This window comes from Bos indicus x Bos taurus, chromosome 17 (genome assembly GCF_003369695.1).
Source record: "Bos indicus x Bos taurus breed Angus x Brahman F1 hybrid chromosome 17, Bos_hybrid_MaternalHap_v2.0, whole genome shotgun sequence".
Classification (NCBI taxonomy): Eukaryota; Metazoa; Chordata; class Mammalia; order Artiodactyla; family Bovidae; genus Bos; species Bos indicus x Bos taurus.
In genome coordinates, this window is record NC_040092.1 from 62619548 (window position 1) to 62640284 (window position 20737).

General features: G+C 49.8%; 1 protein-coding gene and 1 non-coding gene across 5 annotated transcripts in view; one reads left to right on the forward strand and one right to left on the reverse strand.

Moving 5' to 3' along the window:
* Nucleotides 1-15848, forward strand: part of ARHGAP10 (Rho GTPase activating protein 10) — a 376879-nt gene extending 361031 nt beyond the window's left edge. For 3 of the 4 annotated variants that reach the window (XM_027513409.1, XM_027513413.1, XM_027513412.1), the window contains 2 exons: nucleotides 8392-8544; nucleotides 15149-15848. In XM_027513409.1, the coding sequence (XP_027369210.1) occupies nucleotides 8392-8544; nucleotides 15149-15404 (409 nt within the window). In that variant the 3' untranslated portion in view covers nucleotides 15405-15848. Of the gene's footprint in view, nucleotides 1-8391; nucleotides 8545-9854; nucleotides 9947-15148 lie in introns of all 4 variants that reach the window. The other variant, XM_027513410.1, reaches the window with a different exon arrangement.
* On the reverse strand, nucleotides 5000-5071 carry TRNAC-ACA. Its single transcript has one exon. It is a non-coding gene; the product is annotated as a tRNA-Cys (tRNA).
* Nucleotides 15849-20737: the final 4889 nt, after the last annotated feature.

Here is a 20737-nt window from a genome sequence, read left to right on the forward strand (position 1 = left end):
GCTTGATCTATGGGCTGTCTCCTTCCTGCATGGCAGGTGATCTTGAGCAATTTGTCAAGAGAGCTGCTGCTGCAGGAGAGCCCTGGGTATTTGCACATTGGCTTCTAACACACACAGGAGCCCCATGCCACAAAGCCCAAGAAGATGGAGGAAGGGGAGTGGCTTCTTGAGCCCTGGGGAGTTTTCCATCAGTGTCTTCATGTCTTCCAACTCTCTACTACAAAACAGATTCACATCTAATACATCTCATTCAGGAGTCTGCAAACTGCATCCCACTGTTGCCTGTTTTTAATATATAAATAAAGTTTTATTGGAACACAGCCACCCAGACACTGACATTCTGTCTGTGACTGCTTTTGTGTGGCTTTGATAACAACTGGGTTAAGAGGGTGCAAGATCTACAGCCTGCAAATCCCAAAGCATTTACTGTCTGGCCCTTTGCAGAAAAAGCCAACCTCAATCTATCATATAAACAAAACCAATCTTTTTGGAGAAGTCCACATTCCTTAAAAACCAGTTTCAACAATTGTGGTTAATCGCTACCTTTCAGATGGGTGGTCTGAGTGATTTTTAAATAGAACCCTTATGAATTTTTTCTTATTATTCAATTAACCAAAAGGTTTCCTGCAAGTGTGTGATCGTAATTTCAAAAGGCTTTTAGTGTTTCAATGATTTAAAAAATTATTTGGGGTTATTCCTTTTAAAACCTATTGTTAAAAATAAACATTTTATTTTGAAATAGTTTTAGATTTATAGAAAATATGCAAAGATAGTATAGAGAGTTCCTGAGACCCTTCATTCACCTTCTCCTACTGTTAACATCTTACACTGAACCACTTTGGTTAAAACTAAGAAATCGGTTGGAATTATCACTCTCAGACAGTTTTACTTTTAACTAAACTTACTTTGGTTAAAATTAGGAAATTCACGTTGGTACAACACATACAGAATGTATTTGTATTTCACTGTATATATATTTTTAACTCATGTCCTTTTGTTCTAGGAACCAGCCCTAGATCATATATAGTCATATTGCATTTAGCAACATTTCTTCCCCAATAATGACATTTCCTTAATGTTTAGAGTTTTCTTTCTTTAACATAGTTCACTTCTTTAGGTAAAGAAGATGATTCATTAGTGAAGAAACAAGTCTGAAAAGCAGAGGCGAGAATACTTAGAGGTCATAAGAAGTGAACTTGGGGCTCCAGTCACTCCCGGATGCTTTCTGCCTGTAATGTTATTCATATCTTACTGCCAGCCAGCCTCTTAACAATTACTCTCACTTTAGCCAAGGAAGCTGAGACCAAGGAGATTGTTAGCCGCCTGTTTGAGTTGCGGCTGACCCTCAGCCAGGGCTGATAATGCCAGCTGTCTCCCAGCCTCCGAGAGAGTGAGAAGTGTCCTCCTCTGTTCCCAACCCGGCCTCATTTTTTTTTTTTTTTTTAACAAAAAGAGGAAGAAGCTTAGGGAGATTACGAAATTGCAGATGGGCACCCAGCCAGAGCTGTCTTGGAACCCAGGTGTCTCTGTAGAGTAGCAGCGTGTCGTGGTGTGAATAAAATCCTTCAGTTGCCCTGCCTGTGAGCATTTGACTCCGTGGTCTTGTCCCCTGGGTACCTCTGCCTCCCCTCTCTCTCCATTCAGCTCATGTTTCATTCCAGCCACTCGCTGGTAGGGACCTGCGACTCTGAGGTCTTGCAGGCTTGTCAGAGCGCAGCTTCGACCCAACATGACCTTGAGTAAGCACCTTCGCCTTTCTGCTGCTGGCTCGTCACGAGTCACGTCGGAATGAGTGCAGTAACGTGTGTGCATTGTGTCTGGCAGAGTGCCAACGGCCAGGGTGTAGGGAGCGGGTGAGGATCCTGATGAGCGAGGCGTCGACTCAGGGCAGGAGGTCTCTCCCGATGCCACGTGACAGCTGCCTCCGCCTCTGTTCTCCTGCGGGACCCTGGGCCCCTCTCCGCGTGGCCCTCATCACGCTGCGTCGTCATCATCAGTGTATCCTTCTCCTCTCACCGGACTGGGTGCTTGTAGAAAACAGATGTCATAGTTCCCGGGGTGTCCCCAGGGCAGGCGAGGGGCCTGACTGGTGCTTCTCAGATCCTGAACGATGAGTGAACAGGGTGTGGTTGGAGCCCTCCTAGTGGCCAGCACTGACCTCCCGGCCCCCCACTGTGATTTCTGGTGACTTGTCACAGTGCCCCTCCCCACTGCCGTGCCCCCACTTGGAGCCAGCAGGGTGCTGGCTGGGGAGTTCTCCTTCTCGGGCACTTCAGGAAGAGCAGTGGCATTTATTTGAACAGAGATTTCCCATAATACACAGATCAACAATATTTCCTTCTGTCTTCATTAACATTTTCAAACACTCTTGCCCAGGACAGCTGTTCTAGACTTATGCCGTACGCTTCCTGGACTGGAATGAAAGATCATTTCACTAATGTGTTAGTTTCTGCTCGGAGACCTTGCAAATGAGCTTTTAAAATCTTTCCTTCCAGTGCAAACTTCTGATTTGATGCCGACACGACAAAGGCCATCTTCTTGGTGCTTGGGGGATTTAATCGCTTTAGAAAAGCAGTCATTTCTTTCCTTGAAATGTATTCCCCCTTGAATGTTACCTGACGCCCTGTGCTCCCAGAGTTTGGAACCGGGTACTTGTACTACCAGCATTGGCCAGGGCCTGACCTACCTCAGCTATGCAAGAAATATTTGTTAGAGATAGACAGGCTCTGGTGACTGGTGCAGCTGTTGTCGAATTTCAACAGTTAAAAGCCTAAGTCCCCTTCCCTATTTCTGAAATGTTTATGCTGTTTTGCTGCCAAAAAGTTTCTTAATATGCACGGTGCGTGGAGTCTGGTATTGGAGATTGGGTCGCCGTTTGAATCCCAAGCAGCATCTACTGCTGATTTGTTACGTTTTCAGAAAAATAAGCTCTGCAAAGTGTATGCATATATAGCTACGGTCATAATTTTGTCTTCAGGGTTTATTCCTCTGTGTGGTGAGAGCTACAGGGCCTTTCCCTGGAGTACAGACCTGTTTTGCCAAAGCAAAGATGTTGATTTTTGTTACTGGATAGAATTTTCTTCCCCTCCCCAAAGCAGGAGACATCCCTGTCGCCTTTCAGTGTCAGAAAGTTTTCCAGCATAAGTTTCTAAGTTAGCAGGGGGAAACCTCTGTGTTTTTTGGTGAAACCCTCTTGTTTTCATTTCTTCCTTTTCTCTGAGAAGGAAACATTCCTCCTCAAAGGAAGGTTGGCTCTTCTGCCCTGAAAATGGAGAGGAGTCACCACGCTTTCAGTTTCGTGTGAGAAGTTGGGAAGAAAGCAGAGACGCACATTCATCTTTCTCTGTAATTTATTTCTCTTTTGGTCAATGTGGTTTCTGAGCTTTTCAGGAAAAGTTGACTTCTGCCTCCCGTTTTTGCAGACCACAACTTGGCTTTCAGGAAACAGGGCACTTGAGGTGCTCTTTTATAATTGGCCAGGGGCTTCTTACTCAATAAAATCAGTGGTTTGTGATCACTTCAGTCTTGTTCATCAAAAATCCATAGTTAAAGGGGTAGCAGGAAGAAGGAATTAAATAGGTTTTTTTTTTTTATTATTTTTTAAGTGCTGAACCTTTGGGAAGTGAAGAGAGAACATTCAAAATATTGCATTATATTCTAGCATCTTTATTACGTTCATATTTTTTATTCTTGGATCAACTATCAGTTTTGGTCTTTTACCTGAGGGCACTTTTAGCCAGAGTTCTCCTGTGAACCACAGAATACAGGAAATGACCTGACTATTTTCTCAGTGCTCTCAGGGATGCTGGCATGAACTGTGACGTCGGAAATTTGACTCTGCTTTGCAAGCTCCCACATTGGCCCGCCATGATTCCGAGAATGCTGGCATGGGACATGGGACGCCTGGTCAGAGTTAAAAGACCGTATTCAACACGGATATAGCAGTCCGCAGAGGATTCCTTTGAGTCCCATTTCTCATAGGGTGGTGCCCTGTGGGCCAGATAACACCTGCCTGTGGACTGCTGCAAGAGAGAATCCAGAGCTCTGGCAAACCAGATCTTTTATGATGGTGGTAAAGCCTGTTCTTCACTCCAGGAGAAGACACAAACTTTATCTTCCAAGGCTCTGTGTTCCATAAACACTTTTGAAAAGATAACCCAGCCTCTGCTCACTAGAAGTGCATAAACAGCAGAGATTCGTGAAGAATTGTCTCCCAACGTGTGCGTAGCTAGAGCACTTCTGGACATGCAGGAGAGATGTTCATTCATTAGGTACATGAGTGCCTTAGGGTTTCCTTCTCTCCTACAGCGCTGGCTGAGAAAAACGGCCAGACCTTTGCTATGGGTACCCTCTCCCAAGTGCTTGAAGTCAAAGTGAAAGTGTTAGTCGCTTCAGTCATGTCCAACTCTTTGCCACCCCATGGACTATCGTCTGTGAGGCTCCTCTGTCCATGGAATTCTTCAGGCAAGAATACTGGAGTGGGTTGCCATTCCCTTCTACAGGGGATCTTCCTGACCCAGGGATTAAACCTGGTTTTCCTGCACTGCAGGCAGATTCATTACTGTCTGAGCTACCAGGACAGACACCACCCTGCCCCAAATGCCTAGGGTTCCTCTAAAATGTTTAAGTCAAAGAAGAGAAAGAGAATATCAGACATTCTATCTTAACACAGTATCAACTGGAGACATATTAATGCCATAGGTGTTTGTTTCTGCAAAAATCCCCTGGTCCATAATGTATTAAAAGTAATACTTTACTGCTTTTTGAGAAAATATAAGTATTATATTTAAAGATTTAAATACTTAAAAATATTTTTTGATGCTTATTGCCAAAACAAAACCAAACCCAAATTCTGAAAAGTAGTCAAAGTGAAGTCACTCAGTCATGTCCCCACGACTCTCTGCGACCCCATGGACTGTAGCCTACCATGCTCCTGTGTTCATGGGATTTTCCAGGCAAGAGTACTGAAGTGGGTTGCCATTTCCTTCTCCAGGGGATCTTCCTGACCCAGGGATTGAACCTGGGTCTCCCGCATTGTAGGCAGATGCTTTACCATCTGAGCCACCCAGGAAGTCCCTGAAAAGTAGGGAATGGTTTATATAAAAAAGCTCACGTTTACTATTTCTTGTCTTAAAAAAATTGGGGGACGATTGCTTTGGAGACACCTGTGAAGCATCTTCTAGCCTTTGCTGGCTGAGGTGAGAAGTCAGGTCTTCAGTCTTGAGTATATTTATGTAACTGCTTCCTGCCTCGTCCCGGCTCCTTCCCAGCAGGAAAGCCAGTGGGAAGTTGCTCGTATCCTTGAGACCACTCGCTGTTTCCCGAACTTCGTTTTGCCGGGCCAGTCTCACAGGACTTCCTTTCTCCATACGATGATGCTGCCTCCCTGCCGTGGAGGCTGTTCCCAGACTTGTGTCTTCTGACCTCTTACAAATACTCCAGCCTGCAAAGCTCATGCCCACAGAGAAGTCCTCAGCTGAGGCTTCTGAGATGTTGTGGAGAAACCCAGGGACTCAAATAAAGAAGGATTTCCCAGGTGGCACTAGTCATAAAGAATCCACCTGCCAATGCAGGAGACACAGGAGATGGGGGTTCGATCCCTGGGTTGGGAAGATCCCCTGGAGGAGGAAATGGCAACCCTTGGGGTCACAGAGAGTCAGACACGACTTAGCTACTGAACATACAGCACACAAATAAAGAAGTTTAGGTCTCAGTGGGAAGTCTGGAAGGCTCTCTTTATGAATCATTGAGTGCGGGATTGCCAGCACATCTCTGTGTTGAAAGACAGTAGAAAAATCACAGAGAATAAACCAAGAAGCAAAAAAAGGCTCATGTTGAGGGCTTACTCTGGACAAGGTGGAGATGCCAAGCTAGGGATATAACCTTGCCTTCTGCATTTGCTATTCCAACAATTCTTTGACTTTCTAGAAGGCGTATTTTCCCTTTACAAGAAAACAAACCAGTTTTCTTAAAAAAAAAAAAAAAAAAAAAGGATGAAATAGATAATAGCTATAAAATTTATGACTTTCACTTTGAAAGAGCCTTATAAATACACACATCGTTACTCTGTCTTCATCTCGTGACTGTCCTCCCTGTCAGCGGATGGATGGCCATCATTTTATCGCTTGACTGTTTATGACCAGAAAGAGTTGATGGGGGTGGGGTAGTACACTTCATTCTCTGCCACCACCACCCCCGAGCACCTTGAGTAATTGCTGGGAGATAAAATGGCAATTGTTTGGCTAAGTGTGGTCTTAAATTCTCTGTCGGAGCTTCACTCCCGCTGTCCTTTCCTGATTAGTAAGACACCATTATAGGTTCCTTTTCTGCTAAAGAATGGAGTGACTTTTGCTGTTGGATATACGGACCCCCTTGGGATTTATAGAATGGTGTATATTTATAGCTTGGTATGAAATAGATTTGATGACTTCCAAATGAATGGCTGGATAGGGGGATTGTAAAGAAGTTGTTCAAAGAATAACTTGTAATCTTTTGGCTCTGATGCATGTGGGATCTTAGTTCCCTGACCCCTGCATTGGCGGGGTGGAGTCTTAACCACCGGACTGCTGGGGAAGACCCCCAAAGTATAAAGTTTTTAAAACATGCATCCCTCCCCCCCCCCTTTTTTTTTTCCTGATGAAGAGGATAGGAACCTTTTCTGTACTAAAAGCCTATCAAGTCAGTCATGCAACATTTCATGTACTTGATGGATAAAAGCCAGGTAGTGTTAGAACATCTGGACTGAGTTCCCAGATGTGGCTTGAAGACTTCCCATGCCAAGCACTCTGCCTGGCTTTATGCAATCTATAGAAAGGATTATAAACCTGCTGTTATCCAGAGGCTAAAGAAATCGCTGAAACCATCACAGAATAATCCATGCTCATCTCCCCTCCCGTTTATTGGTGTGATGGGCCTGTAGAGGAGTTCTGTGACTTAGGCCAGAGGAGAAGTAGTTGGTGGGGTGTGAGGCAGGGCGGGGGTGGCAGCTGGAGCTGACCGGGGGACGGGCTAGATTGGAACAGGCAGAGGAGTGGGAGAGACAGTGGGGCAGAGGGGAACATCGTGGGGGCAGACCATGGGCAGAATGGCCAGGCTGCTGGGGCTGCTGGGGGAGCTGCTGGAGGGCAGGTGGGGGAGTACACCAGTTCTTAGGGGAGGCAGATGAGGTAGACTGGGTCTTACCCGGTTGGCTGATAGAGCTCGCTGAGTGGGAAGCATGGGGCTGGGGGCTCGGCTAGGAGACCACAGCAGCAACACAGGCACAAGCAGGAAGAATGGGATTGCCTCCTGTTTATGACCAGAGGATACAGAAAGGAACAGCCTGGGAGCTTTTGCAGAAAAGATGGATAGAACGTGAGGTGCATTCTCGTCTACAGGAGAAATCAAAGAGAAGGCTCTGGGACGTGGAAGGACAGAAGCTGCTTGTCGAAACTGGTTTTAGCCAAAGAGGGTGAAATTGAGGTGAAGAGCATCTGGGTGTAGCCGCACTGAATACCCGTGTGTTGAAAATGTCTTTGAATGAAACGAGCAGCTTTCAGAGCATTACTTTTATTTTTTAAATATAAATTTATTTACTTTAATTGGAGGTTAATTACTTTACAATATTGTATTGGTTTTGCCATACATCAACATGGATCCACCACGCGTCAGCACATTCCTTTTAAAGCAAGCTTTGTTGACCATAGTCTCAAGCCTCCAGTTTTGAGACCACTGAAGAATACTTTAATTCAGACCCACATATACTTATTGAAGTGTCCGTGTTTAGAGGAGCCTCCATGATCTGGATTACATGATTTGGTTTACTGATCTGCTTACATTAGCTTATTCTCAAAATTGGCAAATACTGGGGACTGTTCGGGTTACGAGGGGTTTGCTATTCCCTGGTTTCTCCCTTCAGTGCTGGATTTTTGTCTACTCTAAAGGAATCTCAACTCCCAGTGGCATTTTGAGTTTCCATGTGTATAGGACCAGGTGAAAGAACTTTAGACATGAAAAGGCCACTGTTGAATTTTTAGAGGTATAGGTCACAGGCTTAACTATAGATTCTTGTGACTTTCCTGCTAAGCAGAAAACACGAATACTTCGCAAGTCCAAGCAATTTGCTTTGGCCATTGGATTCTGGTGTTCTAATTAGTGAATCAGTATGATGCTAGCTTGGACAAGACTAGATCTTCTCCACAAACCTGGAGAAGTTCAGTAAGACATCTCTAGTTCTGAGGTGTGGCTCTTGGGGCTACAGACCTGGGAGGGTGTGGGGAGGATTCTGTCTCTTTGGATCATCTGGAGAGAGAAAGAAGCTCTCATCCTAGCTGTTGAGGAATGGAGTGTCATGTATTTGGTGTCCTATGGGCTTTATACTATTAATTCTATTCTTCAAACTTCCACCCTTAGCCCAAGTCAGGCCCGATCATCCGCAGTCCAGTGGCTTAACCCTCAATCTCCAACTACACCGAGCTGCAGCCCAGCTGTTACACCTCCTTCACCCAAGCTGCCACCTGTCCCCCTCTCTCTTCCTGCCACTGTAGCGGACAAGCCACCTGAAAGGTATGTGGTTTTCTGTGTGATGTAGAATATGGGGGTGGCGAGCAGAGGGGCTTGATCAACCTGAGTGGGTTCTTGTGCTCCCTGCGTGGAAAAGGCTTCCCGTCTCCTGGACTCTGTGGACATTTATAACCTTATCTTAAAGGTTCAAGAGCAAGTACATTCTTGGAAGAAATTTGCCTTATGTGAGACCTGCTTGAACCTGCCCTTTTTGGTTCTGGTCGTACATTTATGAAACCATGTTTTTTGGAAGAACTCCTTATACATAAATAGAAAGCACACATGCTTTGTTTTCCAGAAGGAAATGTTGTTCAGCAGCTCAGTCGTGTCTGACTCTTTGCAACCCCATGGACTGCAGCACCCCAGGCTTCCCTGTCCTCTACTGTCTCAAACTCATGCCCGTTGAGTCAGTGATGCCATCCGACCTTCTCATCTTCTGTCATCCCCTTCTTATCCTGCCTTCAATCTTTCCCAGCATCAGGGACTTTTCCAGTGAGTCAGCTGTTTGCATCACATATAAATGGGGCACTGGAAACTGTAATTAATATGGCCCTTTGATGCGCTAGTGATGCAGAGGCCAGAGTGCTTTAGCAAAGCCCGTCCTCTGGGCCAGCAGACTGGCCATCCCCATCAGTGGCCCCCCCTCCTGCCAAGAGATGGGATGCTGCCTTCTGCCCTGGTGTGCAGCTGGCTGGCAGCCTGGTTTCCATCCTTCCCCACTGGGTTCTTTTCCCACGAGAACACACAGGATGTTTTGACAAACGGAGAGAAGTTGAGCCTGATGTGCCTTTTGGGGGCGAGAGTGAGGGGGTCAAATACAGAAGACCCAGCTGAGAACAACAAGGCCTTTCCGGCGGGGGCGTGGAAGCAGACTGTCAGTGGAGGATCGTGTCCTCAGCGCATGGCTGGAGCCACTGAGTATCTGTGTGCCTCAGCCCTTAACTGACTTGCCCCTGTCTCAAGACACTGGTGCTTTTCCTTAATCGATAAATGCGTTGGAAATAAACATGCCCCGTGGTTCTAGTAACACTGAATGAGAGGAAAGGGCATCCCACTGAGTGCAGAGGACAATCAGGTGAAGAGGTTCAGGGTAAGCTTTTCAGAGAGGCTGCCTAAAAGGAAGATCTGAATTTGAAACTCGTCAGTTACTTGTCAAGCGCTATGGTTTCGCCTGATGTTCACTTTCCCACTAATCTCTCTTTTGGAAGGCACTGCTGCGCGGGTGTCATAGAAGTGAGATTCGGGAAATGCGGGTGGGGAGAGGTGAGGTTTCTCACGCTTCGATCTGTGCGTCTCACGTGCTCCCTCTTCAGCATCATCAGTCGGAAGGCCCGGGCGGTATACCCCTGTGAAGCAGAACACAGCTCGGAGTTGTCCTTCGAAATTGGAGCCATTTTTGAGGATGGTAAGTGTCCCGTGGGAGCTTTGCGGGAGGTTGCCTTCTGCCTTCACAGAGGGTCTGCAGCCCAGAGCAGGCAGGCGGTCCCTGGCTGTGGGGTTGTCAGGAGCTTGCTGCTTTGGATGGGCGAGGGCCAGCCCACGTGGCTCCCGGGAACTGAAGACCAGGGCCTGTGCATGCCCACTTCTGCTTTAACCTTGGTTTTTCTCCAAACTTGGTAACTCTCAAGGTCCTTCATTCAGGACATTTTTGTCCTGATGTAGAGAAGCCGGTGCAAAGTGAAATCAAGAAACGTTTCCAATTTGCACCCTCTGTTTTCCTCCCAGAGTCCCCAGCTCTCTTAAATGCTTCAGGTTCATCAGCCCTGAGTTACAGGCAAGTGCTGTTGTCAACCGATTTTGCTTTATTGTTCCCTTACATTCTGAGGCTTGACATGGTTTTTGCTCATTGGAGTTGTGTCTGAATCTCTCAATGTGGGTATTGACTTTGCATATTGAGACCAGGGTATAGATTTTATTTGTGTGTTGAATAGTCACATGTAAGCGTTTTAGGAGCTATGCCCGGTTTCAGATTTCACAAATTCCTCCTGTGGTTCCATGTGTATCTCTTCCCTCCCCCTTGATTCCTTCCTTCCCAGTCCTCCTCATTATGAAACTCATTGGTTGCTATGGAAACAGCGATGTTGTGTGGGGGTGTGGCTGCCCAAAAGAGTTCTGGGGAAGCAGCGAGAACCTTTGATGCTTGGAATGGTTGATTAGCCAGAATGTTTGGAATATATGGAGTGCGTCAACACAGCGCCTGGTGCTGTATTGTCAGTGATGTGGCGTGTGCCGATGATTGTGGTTTAGAAAGCAAGCTGCCTCATTTAGAGGAGATTTCTGTATCTGTGGGATACGTACTCTGGAGAGCCAGAGACTGCCGACAGTGTCAGCAAACAAACAACAACAGAAAACCCCACATGTGACAGAATTAAACTCCGTGGAGAAATTTTGTTCTTAAGAGTAGAAGCTTCTGCCGCGGTAACATACACGCACACGGTTTTGCCAGGAGACGGTAGTCGGTTAGCTGCGCTGCTCCAGGCCTGTCACATATTGACACCCATAGAGCAGAAAGGAAAGCTGAGAGCGTTGAAACGTGTCATTTAAGACATGAAGATTATTATTATTATTTTTTTTTTTTGCTGTACCCTCATGTATGGCATGAGAGAAGGCAATGGCATCCCACTCCAGTACTCTTGCCTGGAAAATCCCGTGGATGAAGGAGCCTGGTAGTCTGCAGTCCATGGGGTCGCTAAGAGTCATACAGGACTGAGCGACCTCACTTTCACTTTTCACTTTCCTGCATTGGAGAAGGAAATGGCAACCCGCTCCAGTGTTCTTGCCTGGAGAATCCCAGGGATGGGGGAGCCTGGTGGGCTGCCGTCTATGGGGTCGCACAGAGTCGGACATGACTGGAGTGACTTAGCAGCAGCTGCATGTATGGCATGGAGTTGCTCAGGGTCTCAGATAGTAAAGAATCTGCCTGCAGTGCAGATGTGGCTTCCATCCCTGGGTTGGAAAGTTCCCCTGGAGAAGGAAATGACAACCCACTCTAGTATTCTTGCTTGGAGAATTCTATGTACAGAAGAGCCTGGCAGGCTACAGTCCACGCGGTTGCAAAAAGTCAGACACTTGGTGAGTCAGCAACAACATGTGCAGTGCGTGTGATCTTAGTTCCTCACCAGGGATTGAACCACTCCCCCTGCAGTGGAATCGTGGAGGCTTAACCACTGGACCGCTTTTGACGCTGTGTGATTCGATTTGTTTGGGAGCCCCTGAACACAGCATGGTTCGTGTGATGTGTATGTTGGTGGAAGCTGTGTCTATTAGGGTGCCTTTGGCTGCAGGTAACAAAAACTGATAGATAGAGCTGGTGGAAGCAGTCATGAAGATGGATTCCCTCACACAGTAAGAAGTCTGCAGGTGGGGAGCCCCGGGGCTGGTCAGCCACAGCCTCGAGGGTGTCGCCAAAGCCCACAGCGTGTCCATCTCAGGCTGAACACGGGGGCCCTGGCTGCTTCCCCAGGCGGGTGGGAAGGCTGCCCCAGTTCTGGGCGTCATGGCCACACTCAGCCACAGCAGAGAGGCTGTGCCTCATCCTTGTGTTCTGGTTTTTAACTATGAGAAAACCTCTCCCAGCTTCCTTCCTGGGTTATCTGTTTGTTCTCAAGTCTCAATAGCCAGAATGAGGTCAGACGCTCACCTTAAACCCACTGCTGGCCAGGACTTCAGACCATACTTGGTCCAGAAATTCCTCCTCTGGGCACAAAGACATAGGAAGGGGGAGTCAGAGTTTCAATCAAATCTAGTTCTGCCAGCATGGATGATATTGGGAAAGGTCAGCAGAAGTCTGATGCCAGAGATTGAAGACCTCCACTTCTAAAGTCCCGCGGTGGCTTGCAGGAGTCCTAAGAAAAATAGTGTGTGCACAGGTGTGTGTGTCTCTTTCTCTATGTGTGTGTGTGTGTACACAAACATATCCATGTATACATGTACATACATATATGCACACACATGCATCTCAGTGTGTTTTGGGAACAGGAGAGTGATTGAGAGCAGAGAGCTATGGATTGTCAACCCTGCACTTACCTGCCTGAGGTCAGTTGGCTTTTCCACTTTCTGTGTGACCTGGACAAGTTCCTTAAGTTCTCTCTGCCTCAGGTCCTCCATCCTGATCCACAAGGATGTTCTCCTGGGTGGTGATGTGTCAGGGCAGCATTTGGGGCCATGAGTGCAGCACAGACATCTGAGGAGGCTGTTGCTGACCACAGAGCTTCACTTGGTGCCCTGTGGACCCAGCTCCAATTTGAGCCAAGGCACAGAGCCCTCAGATTGGGGGGTCTGTGATGCTGGTCTGGATGGCTGGCTGGGGCACCCAGGGAGTATTGGGTGTTCCTCAGGCCTTCCCCAGGCCAGCTACCCCAGAGATGCTTACTGATGTGTTGACACCCTCCCTCTCCACGAGCATACTCGCCTGTCATTTGATGTGAACTCCATGCCTTGCAGCTCTGCCCCCTCCTTTTGCAGCAGCAAATACACATGCGGACCATGCTCAGAACCCATGCCCCAGACTGAGTGTTTCTTAAGGAGGTTCTTAAAGGTCACAGACAGTGGAAGACCCTTGTCTTCGCTGTTCAGTCACTAAATCATGTCCCACTCTTTGTGACCTCATGGACTGCAGCCTGCTAGGCTCCTCTGTCCTTCACTATCTCCCGGAGTTTGCTTAAATTCATGTCCATTGAGTTGGTGATGCTCTCTAACCATCTCATCCTCTGCTGCCCTCTTCTCCTGCCCTCAATCTTTCCCAGCATTGGGGTCTTTTCCAGTGAGTTGGCTTTTTGCATCAGGTGGCTAAAGTCTTGGAGCTTCAACTTCAGTATCAGTCCTTCCAGTGAATATTCAGGGCTGATTTCCTTTAGGATTGACTGATTTGATCTCCTTGCAGTCCAAGGGACTCTCAAGAGTCCTCTTCAGTACCATGGTATGAAAACATCAATTCTTCGGTGCTCAGCCTTCTTTATGATCCACCTCTCACATCTGTGCATGACTACTGGAAAAACCATAGCTTTGACTGTACGGACTTTCATCATCAAAGTGAGGTCTTTGCTTTTTAATATGCTGTCTAGGTTTGTCATAGCTTTCCTTCCAAGGAGCAAGCATCTTTTAATTTCACAGCTGCAGTCACTGTCTGCAGTGATTTTGGAGTCCCAAGGAAATAAAGTCTGTCACTGCTTCTACTTTCTTCCCATCTATTTGCCGTGAAGTGTCGAGACGCCTAATGCTTAGCTGTTATTCTGGGGCAGTGCCTCCCATATCCCATAGGGGGCGCTGTGTGTGTAAGGTCTCAGGGCAGATGACGTTCTCATGCGACACCCCACCCCTCCCCCCCAATACACACCTGTATGCGTGTGTGTGCACACACACACATACACAAGGCATGTGTAGGGGTTATTTATGAGGACTCTGACCTGGTCTGAAGCATTGAGAGTGGTCTTGGAGGGCGGGTGGGGTGCCCTCAGAAGGTTGTCCGGGTGTAAATGGGAACAAGAGCAGAGGGCCAGCCATGTAAAGCTCAGACTGTGGCTGGCTACACAGGAGTGGGTTATGAACTCCGTTTGCTGAGTTGCAGTCAGCATTGAAAAATAGGAAAGAGTGCATTAAAAAAAAAGTGCATTGAACATAGTGAGAAGTATTATCCCATGAAGCTTTCGTGTGTTGGGCACATGTCCGTGTGTGCTGGAGTTCAGCTACAGTAGCCATCTTCTGATGGGCTGTGGTCACGGCTGCTGTGCTTGGCCAGTTCCTGACCTGGTCTGCTGGGCCGGGACACACCTCCCCTTCCTTCTGTGGACATGGCTTCATGTCTGCTCCTGGTGTGGCCTGAGCTGGGATCGCCCCATGGCTGTGGGGGTCCAGATGCTTCCAGACCCTGGTGATGAGTGCTTAGACCCCGTGCCTGTTGCTGTCCAGCCTGTGCTGGTTGTCCTGCGTATCGTTAGGGCTCTTTGTGGGACCTGGAGTCGCCCGACACTGGCCCAGGTGTGGAAGGCCTCCCTCTGTCCTCAGAAACACCCCATGCAGGTGCCGGTCAGACGGGGTATGCAGAGGAAGCTGGTGAGGCCTGGCCACTGCTGAGAATGGCCGAGGAAGACTCCCCAGAGGAGAGGGTGTCTGGGGGTCTCTGAAGAGGAAGAATCCCCCATGAAGAAGTGAGGGGAAAAGACTTCAGCGGAAAGCACTGCCCATGCAGAGGCCTAGACTCACTTGGGGGTGATTCCCTGAGGGTGACCTGCTTGTGGGCAGAGTCAGGACGGGTGGGGAGGTGGCCGGGCCAGGTGCCTATGGAAGTTTGGGTTTGTTCCTCCGGATGGTGGAGGGTTGTGCTGTGATCAGCCGGGTGTTCTGGAAAGTTCACTGAGCTCCCTGGTGCACCGTGGTTTAGGAGGAGCCCAACCGGACACTGAGGGGATGGTTTAGGAGGCTTCCGTAGGGAGGAGAAGTGGAGGCTGGGGTGACTGGTGGGAGGGGGGCCCCTGTAAATAACTCTTGTGCAGACTTGTAACCAGACGACCCGGGGGTGGCCCCCGTTGGGTTTGGTTGATGCACAGCGGGGCAGGGAGCTCACTGGTGGCAAGTGTTTTGGTAACGAGTGATGTCTCTTCCTTTGCAGTGCAAACCTCAAGGGAACCTGGCTGGCTGGAGGGGACTTTGAATGGCAAGAGGGGGCTGATTCCACAGAATTACGTCAAGCTGCTGTAGCGCCCGGCTGCAGACCCTGGCCCCAGAGCACCTTCCTGGGAGCGGCGAGCCCCGTCCACCTCCCGGGCGGAACCCACGGCCACCTGGACACTCCAGGGTGGGGACCGGGGGGGACAGATGGCTCGAGGCGGGGGGAGAACCGCTTTGGGAGGTGCGGATCCGAGTAGCGGGAGAAGGCTGTCCAGATGGACAGGAGAGACTCTGCATCTGGCATGCCTTGGGACTTGTGGCTTTAAATTATCTGGTCTCCAGGGCAAGGAGGAGGGCGACCTTCTGCTGGCCCACCTGCCCCACTGGCGGCCCCCTCACAGGACACCTCCCCTCACACCTGAAAGGGAACCGTGCTGTGAGACGTGCCCCTAATGCTGGTGTCATTGAGGGATTGCAGCAGGCCGGCGCAGGCTGCGTTGGTCTCTGCACCCAGGGCAGCAGACCGAGGCTTCTGCTCGGACGGCCGGCCGCCCTCCCTGGGGACCCACGCTCACTGACTTAGGGCGCCTGCAGACTCACGACAAGCTTCTCTGTGCTGCTCACTGGCGTGCTGTTTCCCTGACATCCCCTGTCCGCCCCAAGTTTCCTGTATATGAAATAAAATCTAATTTACTTTGGGATTTGTGTCTCACGTGGGGAAGAGGTGGTGGAACTCACTCGCTCTGTAACATCTCCTGGTGTGGCTGGTGGGTGGGCTTGCACTCTCCCCAGGTGTCGGCATGCACATGCTCACAGGTAGGATGGATTAACCGGGAGCCTGGCTGCTTTGGAATGGGGCATGTTTCTGGGGACAGGGGTCCCCTCTCTGACAGGTGAGATCCTGGCAGGTCCCCTCCAGCTACCTCAGAGGGCCTTGGGGGAGCCCAAACAGGATGGAGCTGGGGTGCTTTCCCCAGAGCTTTGTGTGTGAGGGCAAGCTCCTGACGAGCTTCTGTGTACAGCCCTGTATCACGACCCCCCTCCCCCCTGCCTCCCCCTCCCTCTGTTTTCCAGACTGCAGTGCCCATCTCTCCATCTGGATTAAGCCGGGCTCTGGGGCTGTCTGGGCTACATGGACCCAGACCCTGCTTGGAGGAACTTCTGCCACATCCCTGCACACAGGGTGCTCCAAGCGATGCTTCTGTGGTCTTCTCAGCCTCTGACTCCCAGGCACAGCCTAAACCAACCTCTCTGGGAAGGGGGGACCTCTCTGCGCCCTGACCTGGAGTCCCTGGAGTGTGCAGCTCATTTGTAGGGGCCTCAGGACTGTGAAGCCAGCCCTGCTCCAGGGGCTGCTCAGGGGCCGGCATCTCTCTTTTTCCACAGAGGCTTTCTGGTCTGTCACAGTTCTCCCCTCAGATTGTCCCTGGAAGGATGTGTCTGTCGCCTCTTCCCCAGGTGAGATGATCCCAGAGTGCTGGTTATCAGTTTGGAGCTCGCCTCCTCTGGACCATGTAAGGTGTCACGTTTGGGGTCCGGTGTGTGTAGAGAGGCAAGCCCATTGAGAAGAATCCATTTTCTGACTAATGTGTTAAGTCACTTCAGTCATGCCCGACTCTTGGCAACCTCACGGACTGTAGCCCACTAGGCTCTTCTGTCCATGGGGTCGTCCAGGAAGAAATACTGGAGTGTGTTGCCATTAGAGCAGTATAATTAAAAATGCTGAACTGTGGGCCCAGTGGAGAGTACTGGGGCTGCCAGGGGCCCAGGGCCCAGACAATGCCTAGCCCTGGGGCTGTGGGCCAGGCTGGCAAGAGGGTGGGGGTGGCGCCTGTTTTGAGTTCTCCCTTCCTGCTCCTGCCTGCTGCTTAGAGGTACAGGAGAGAAGCTTGGCCTGGAGCAAACTTCCCCATTTCTGTGGGAAAGTGCAAGCTTGTGGGCAGTCAGGGTGAGTGGACTCAGGTTAGCACTGGAGCAATTTCCTAGCTGTGTTCTTCACTGGAGTCCACCCATCGGCAATGGACAGAAGACTGGTCGTGGAAATTGCTGTAAGGTCTGGCTACCGGTGTGGGCTTTCCACATGGCACTAGTGGTAAAGAAACGGCGGCATGGGTTTGATCCCTGGGGCGGGAAAATCCCCTGGAGGAGGGCATGGCAACACACTCTAGTATTCTTGCCTGGAGAATCCCATGGACAGAGGATCCTGGTGGGCTACAGTCCGTAGGGTCACAAAGAGTCAGACACGACTGAAGTGACTTAGCACATGCCCTGGCTACCTGTGTGGTAGGGCAAATTAAATCGACTCTGATTCTGTTCCTCCCGCCTAAAAAGCCAAGGATACTCCGAGATTTGGGGTTGAAGTGATAGTATACGCTCAGCGGGCAATGCTAGTCCGTACTGATGTGAGAGTCACTTGCTTCCGGTCCCCGTTGCCATGGGCCACCATCTGGTCACCGCTGCTCCCCTACGGGGATGTTACTGATGTGAGAGTCACTGCATCTTTGTTGTCGGGGCATCTGTGTGTGGGGCATACATGACAGTGTAACAGTAGTGAAGCCTCGGGATAGCGCTGGCTGCAAGGGCTCCCCCAGCCCTGCAGACTCCTCTCTGGTTGTTCCAGGAAGAACAGGATTACACCAAAGGGGCGCTGGAGTGTTGGGGTGTCTTCCTCTGGGAATAGGTGGCGCCAGGCGGCCCCCGGCCGGGGCGCTTTCCTCTGGGCCTGGCCCAGAGTATGCTTAATAACAGGACCAGGAGGTGCTCTCTTGCACCTGCAGATCTCCATCTCCCCAGAAGAGACAGGAGTGTGGTGGTGTGTGGGTGTAGTTCCCTGAGCATCTACTGAAGGCTGGCTGAGCAGCGGCCCTGCCTCCCTCAGGGCCCAGGCCCCTCAGCCCACCTCGTTCAGCACCAGCCACCTCCTCCAGCTGTCATCCCTGTTCATTCAGAAGCATGATGGGGGTGGGGGGCGGGCTTTGAGCAAAAGAGGGCACTCAGATTGCTTACTTGCAGTGGAGCTTGCATCCTGTGGGGTCCGTAAAAGGCTGGCCCTGGGGGTCCCTGCACCCGGAAAGGACACGCCAGATAAGAACAGAGCCAGATGGCCTTGGTGGGTTATAACCCCCTTTCTTTGTAGCAACGGAAGCATCTGTAGTTGGGAGTAGGGGGTGGCGGGGTGGGGGGAGCTGGATTGTTTGTGCTGGTGGTGGCCGTTCAGCCCGTTCGTACTCTGCCCGGACTGACTCAGCCAGGGGAAGTTATTTTAATGAATGCTGTCAGGAGCAGAGAGCGTGGTTCAAGTTCAGTGAGCTGGTCACACTCTTTCTCCTCAACTGTCCTGCTCCTGGGGGCTGGTAGAGGGTAAGGGCTGTTAGGAGTTGAATTGTGTACCCCCTTCCAAAATTCATATGCTGAAGTCCTAACCCCGGTACCTGAATGTGACCTCACTGGGCAACAGGATCTTGGCAGATGTCACCAACTCAGGTGAGGCTGGTAGGGCTGCACTGGTGTCCTTAGAGACAAGTGTAAGGAAGGACAGTGTCAGGACACACAGGGAGACGATGGCCACGTCCAAGCCAGGGAGAGGCCGAATCCTCCCTTAGAGGGACCCAACCCTGGTGACCTTGTGATCTCAGACTTCCAGCCTCCCAGATGGGGAGATGAGACATTCCTGTTGGTTTTAAGCACCCCCATTTGTGGTACCCTGTGGCATTTCTAGGAAACAAATACGGTGGCTAAAAGTGCATGTTTTGAGTTAAAAAAAATACATATATACCTATTTTGAAATTCTGTTTTCCATTTTGTACCTTGCTGATCTTAAATGTGTTCCCTTGACCTCTTATGTGTCAGTTTGCAGCCATGAAATGGAAAGAGTGGTACCAGCCTCCTTGGAGGACTGTGACAAATGATGATGTGAAGCGTCTGGAGGGCACCCAGCAAGAAACGGGGTTTAGTAAATGGGGAAGATGGGAGAAGGCACCCCCAGGGGCCCTGGGGGCTGGTCTCTGCCCCCTTCTCTCACAGCCACGCCCTGCTTCCCTCTAGCCTGCGCGCTCCAAGGCCATGCCTTGCTCTCTCCCTCTGCCCTACATAGTCCAGCCTTCCCCTGCCTTCCCAAGGGCACTCCATGCCTTTATTTTTTAAGTAATTCACTTGGCTTAGTTGAGGCTGTTGTTAGTTGTGGTGTGAAGGCTTAGCTGCCCCAAGGTATGTGGGATATTAGTTCCCCCACCAGGAATTGAACCCATGTTCCCTGCATTGGAAGGCCGATTTTCAACCACTGGACTACCAGGGAAGCCCCCCATTCCCTTTCCCACTGGGTCCCTTGTCACCTGCTCACTGGTTGTCCCCTCAAGACTCTCACTGCCCAGCCAGATGTTCTGCGGGACTCTGAGTCTTCCAGAGCCACCCGACTTTCTTCCCTCCCTCCTGCGGGAGGAAGTTATTCCAGGAGCGTGTCCTCAGCTTCCTGGCTGGAGCTCTGAGAACGTCTTCTCCGATGCTTGTCAGCGCTCTTTATCCTCGACTGGCCTGGGTGGTAATTTATCGCTACCCTGTCTGGGTAAGCTGGCACATTCTCCTGATGCCTTCATGTCTGGCTAAAAGTGTCTCAATCTGCTGAGTAGAATACCTTGGAGAATTCTTTCCTATCAGAAGATCAACTCGATTGGAAAGAAGAGTTTTAATTTTTGCCCAAGAGACTTGCACTTTGGACTTCGGCTTCATTGAGGCTGCTCAATACCATGCATTGTAGTTTCTGGATTTTTCCTTCCTTCGATGGTTTAACAGCTGCAGGTGGAGCAGCTCGGAGTGTGGGCAGAACACGATCTGACTCAGCTCAAGCAAGTTTTCACCACAACCCTCTCTGGATCAGGCTGGACCAGGGCACGAAGATCCAAAGAGATGGGTTTTTCTGGCCATGGAAAACTTGAAAATCACTATCTTGGCAACATAAATTCTATGAAAAAATACCTAAATTGTGCATGGTACATTGGTTGAATTATCCCAAATTTCACCCCTCACTGGATGCACGTCCTTATGGGTAACCCTCCCACGTGAACTATGGGCCTGACTTTGTAATTTGCTTTGGCCAACGAAACAGGCAAACTTGATGCAATGAGATGCAATGAGAAGCTTGAAGAGCACTGTGCATGTCCACTGTCCTAGAGCCTTGTTTATATGTACCATGAAAATGCGCCCAGACTGGCCTGCCAGAGGACAGGCCACGTGGAGCAAAACTAGCTCAGACCAGCTGGCTACATGGCCAGCCCAGCCAAGCCCAGCCGGGCCCAGCCCAGCAGAACTTCCCCTGCTGGCTGACTTAGGAGAGTAATAAATGATGGTCGCTTTAAACCACTCAGTGTTGGGTGGTTTGTCGCAAACTGCGACTGTACTCCTTCACTCACTCTGCTTTGGATTCAGGTTTGGTCTGAGAGTCCCTTGGCCAGCAAGAGATCAAACCAGTCATTCCTAAAGGAAATCAGTCCTGAATGTTCATTGGAAGGACTGATGCTGAAGCTGAACTTTGGCTACCTGATGCAGAGAGTCAACTCATTGGAAAAGATCCTAATGCTGGGAGAGATTGAGGGCA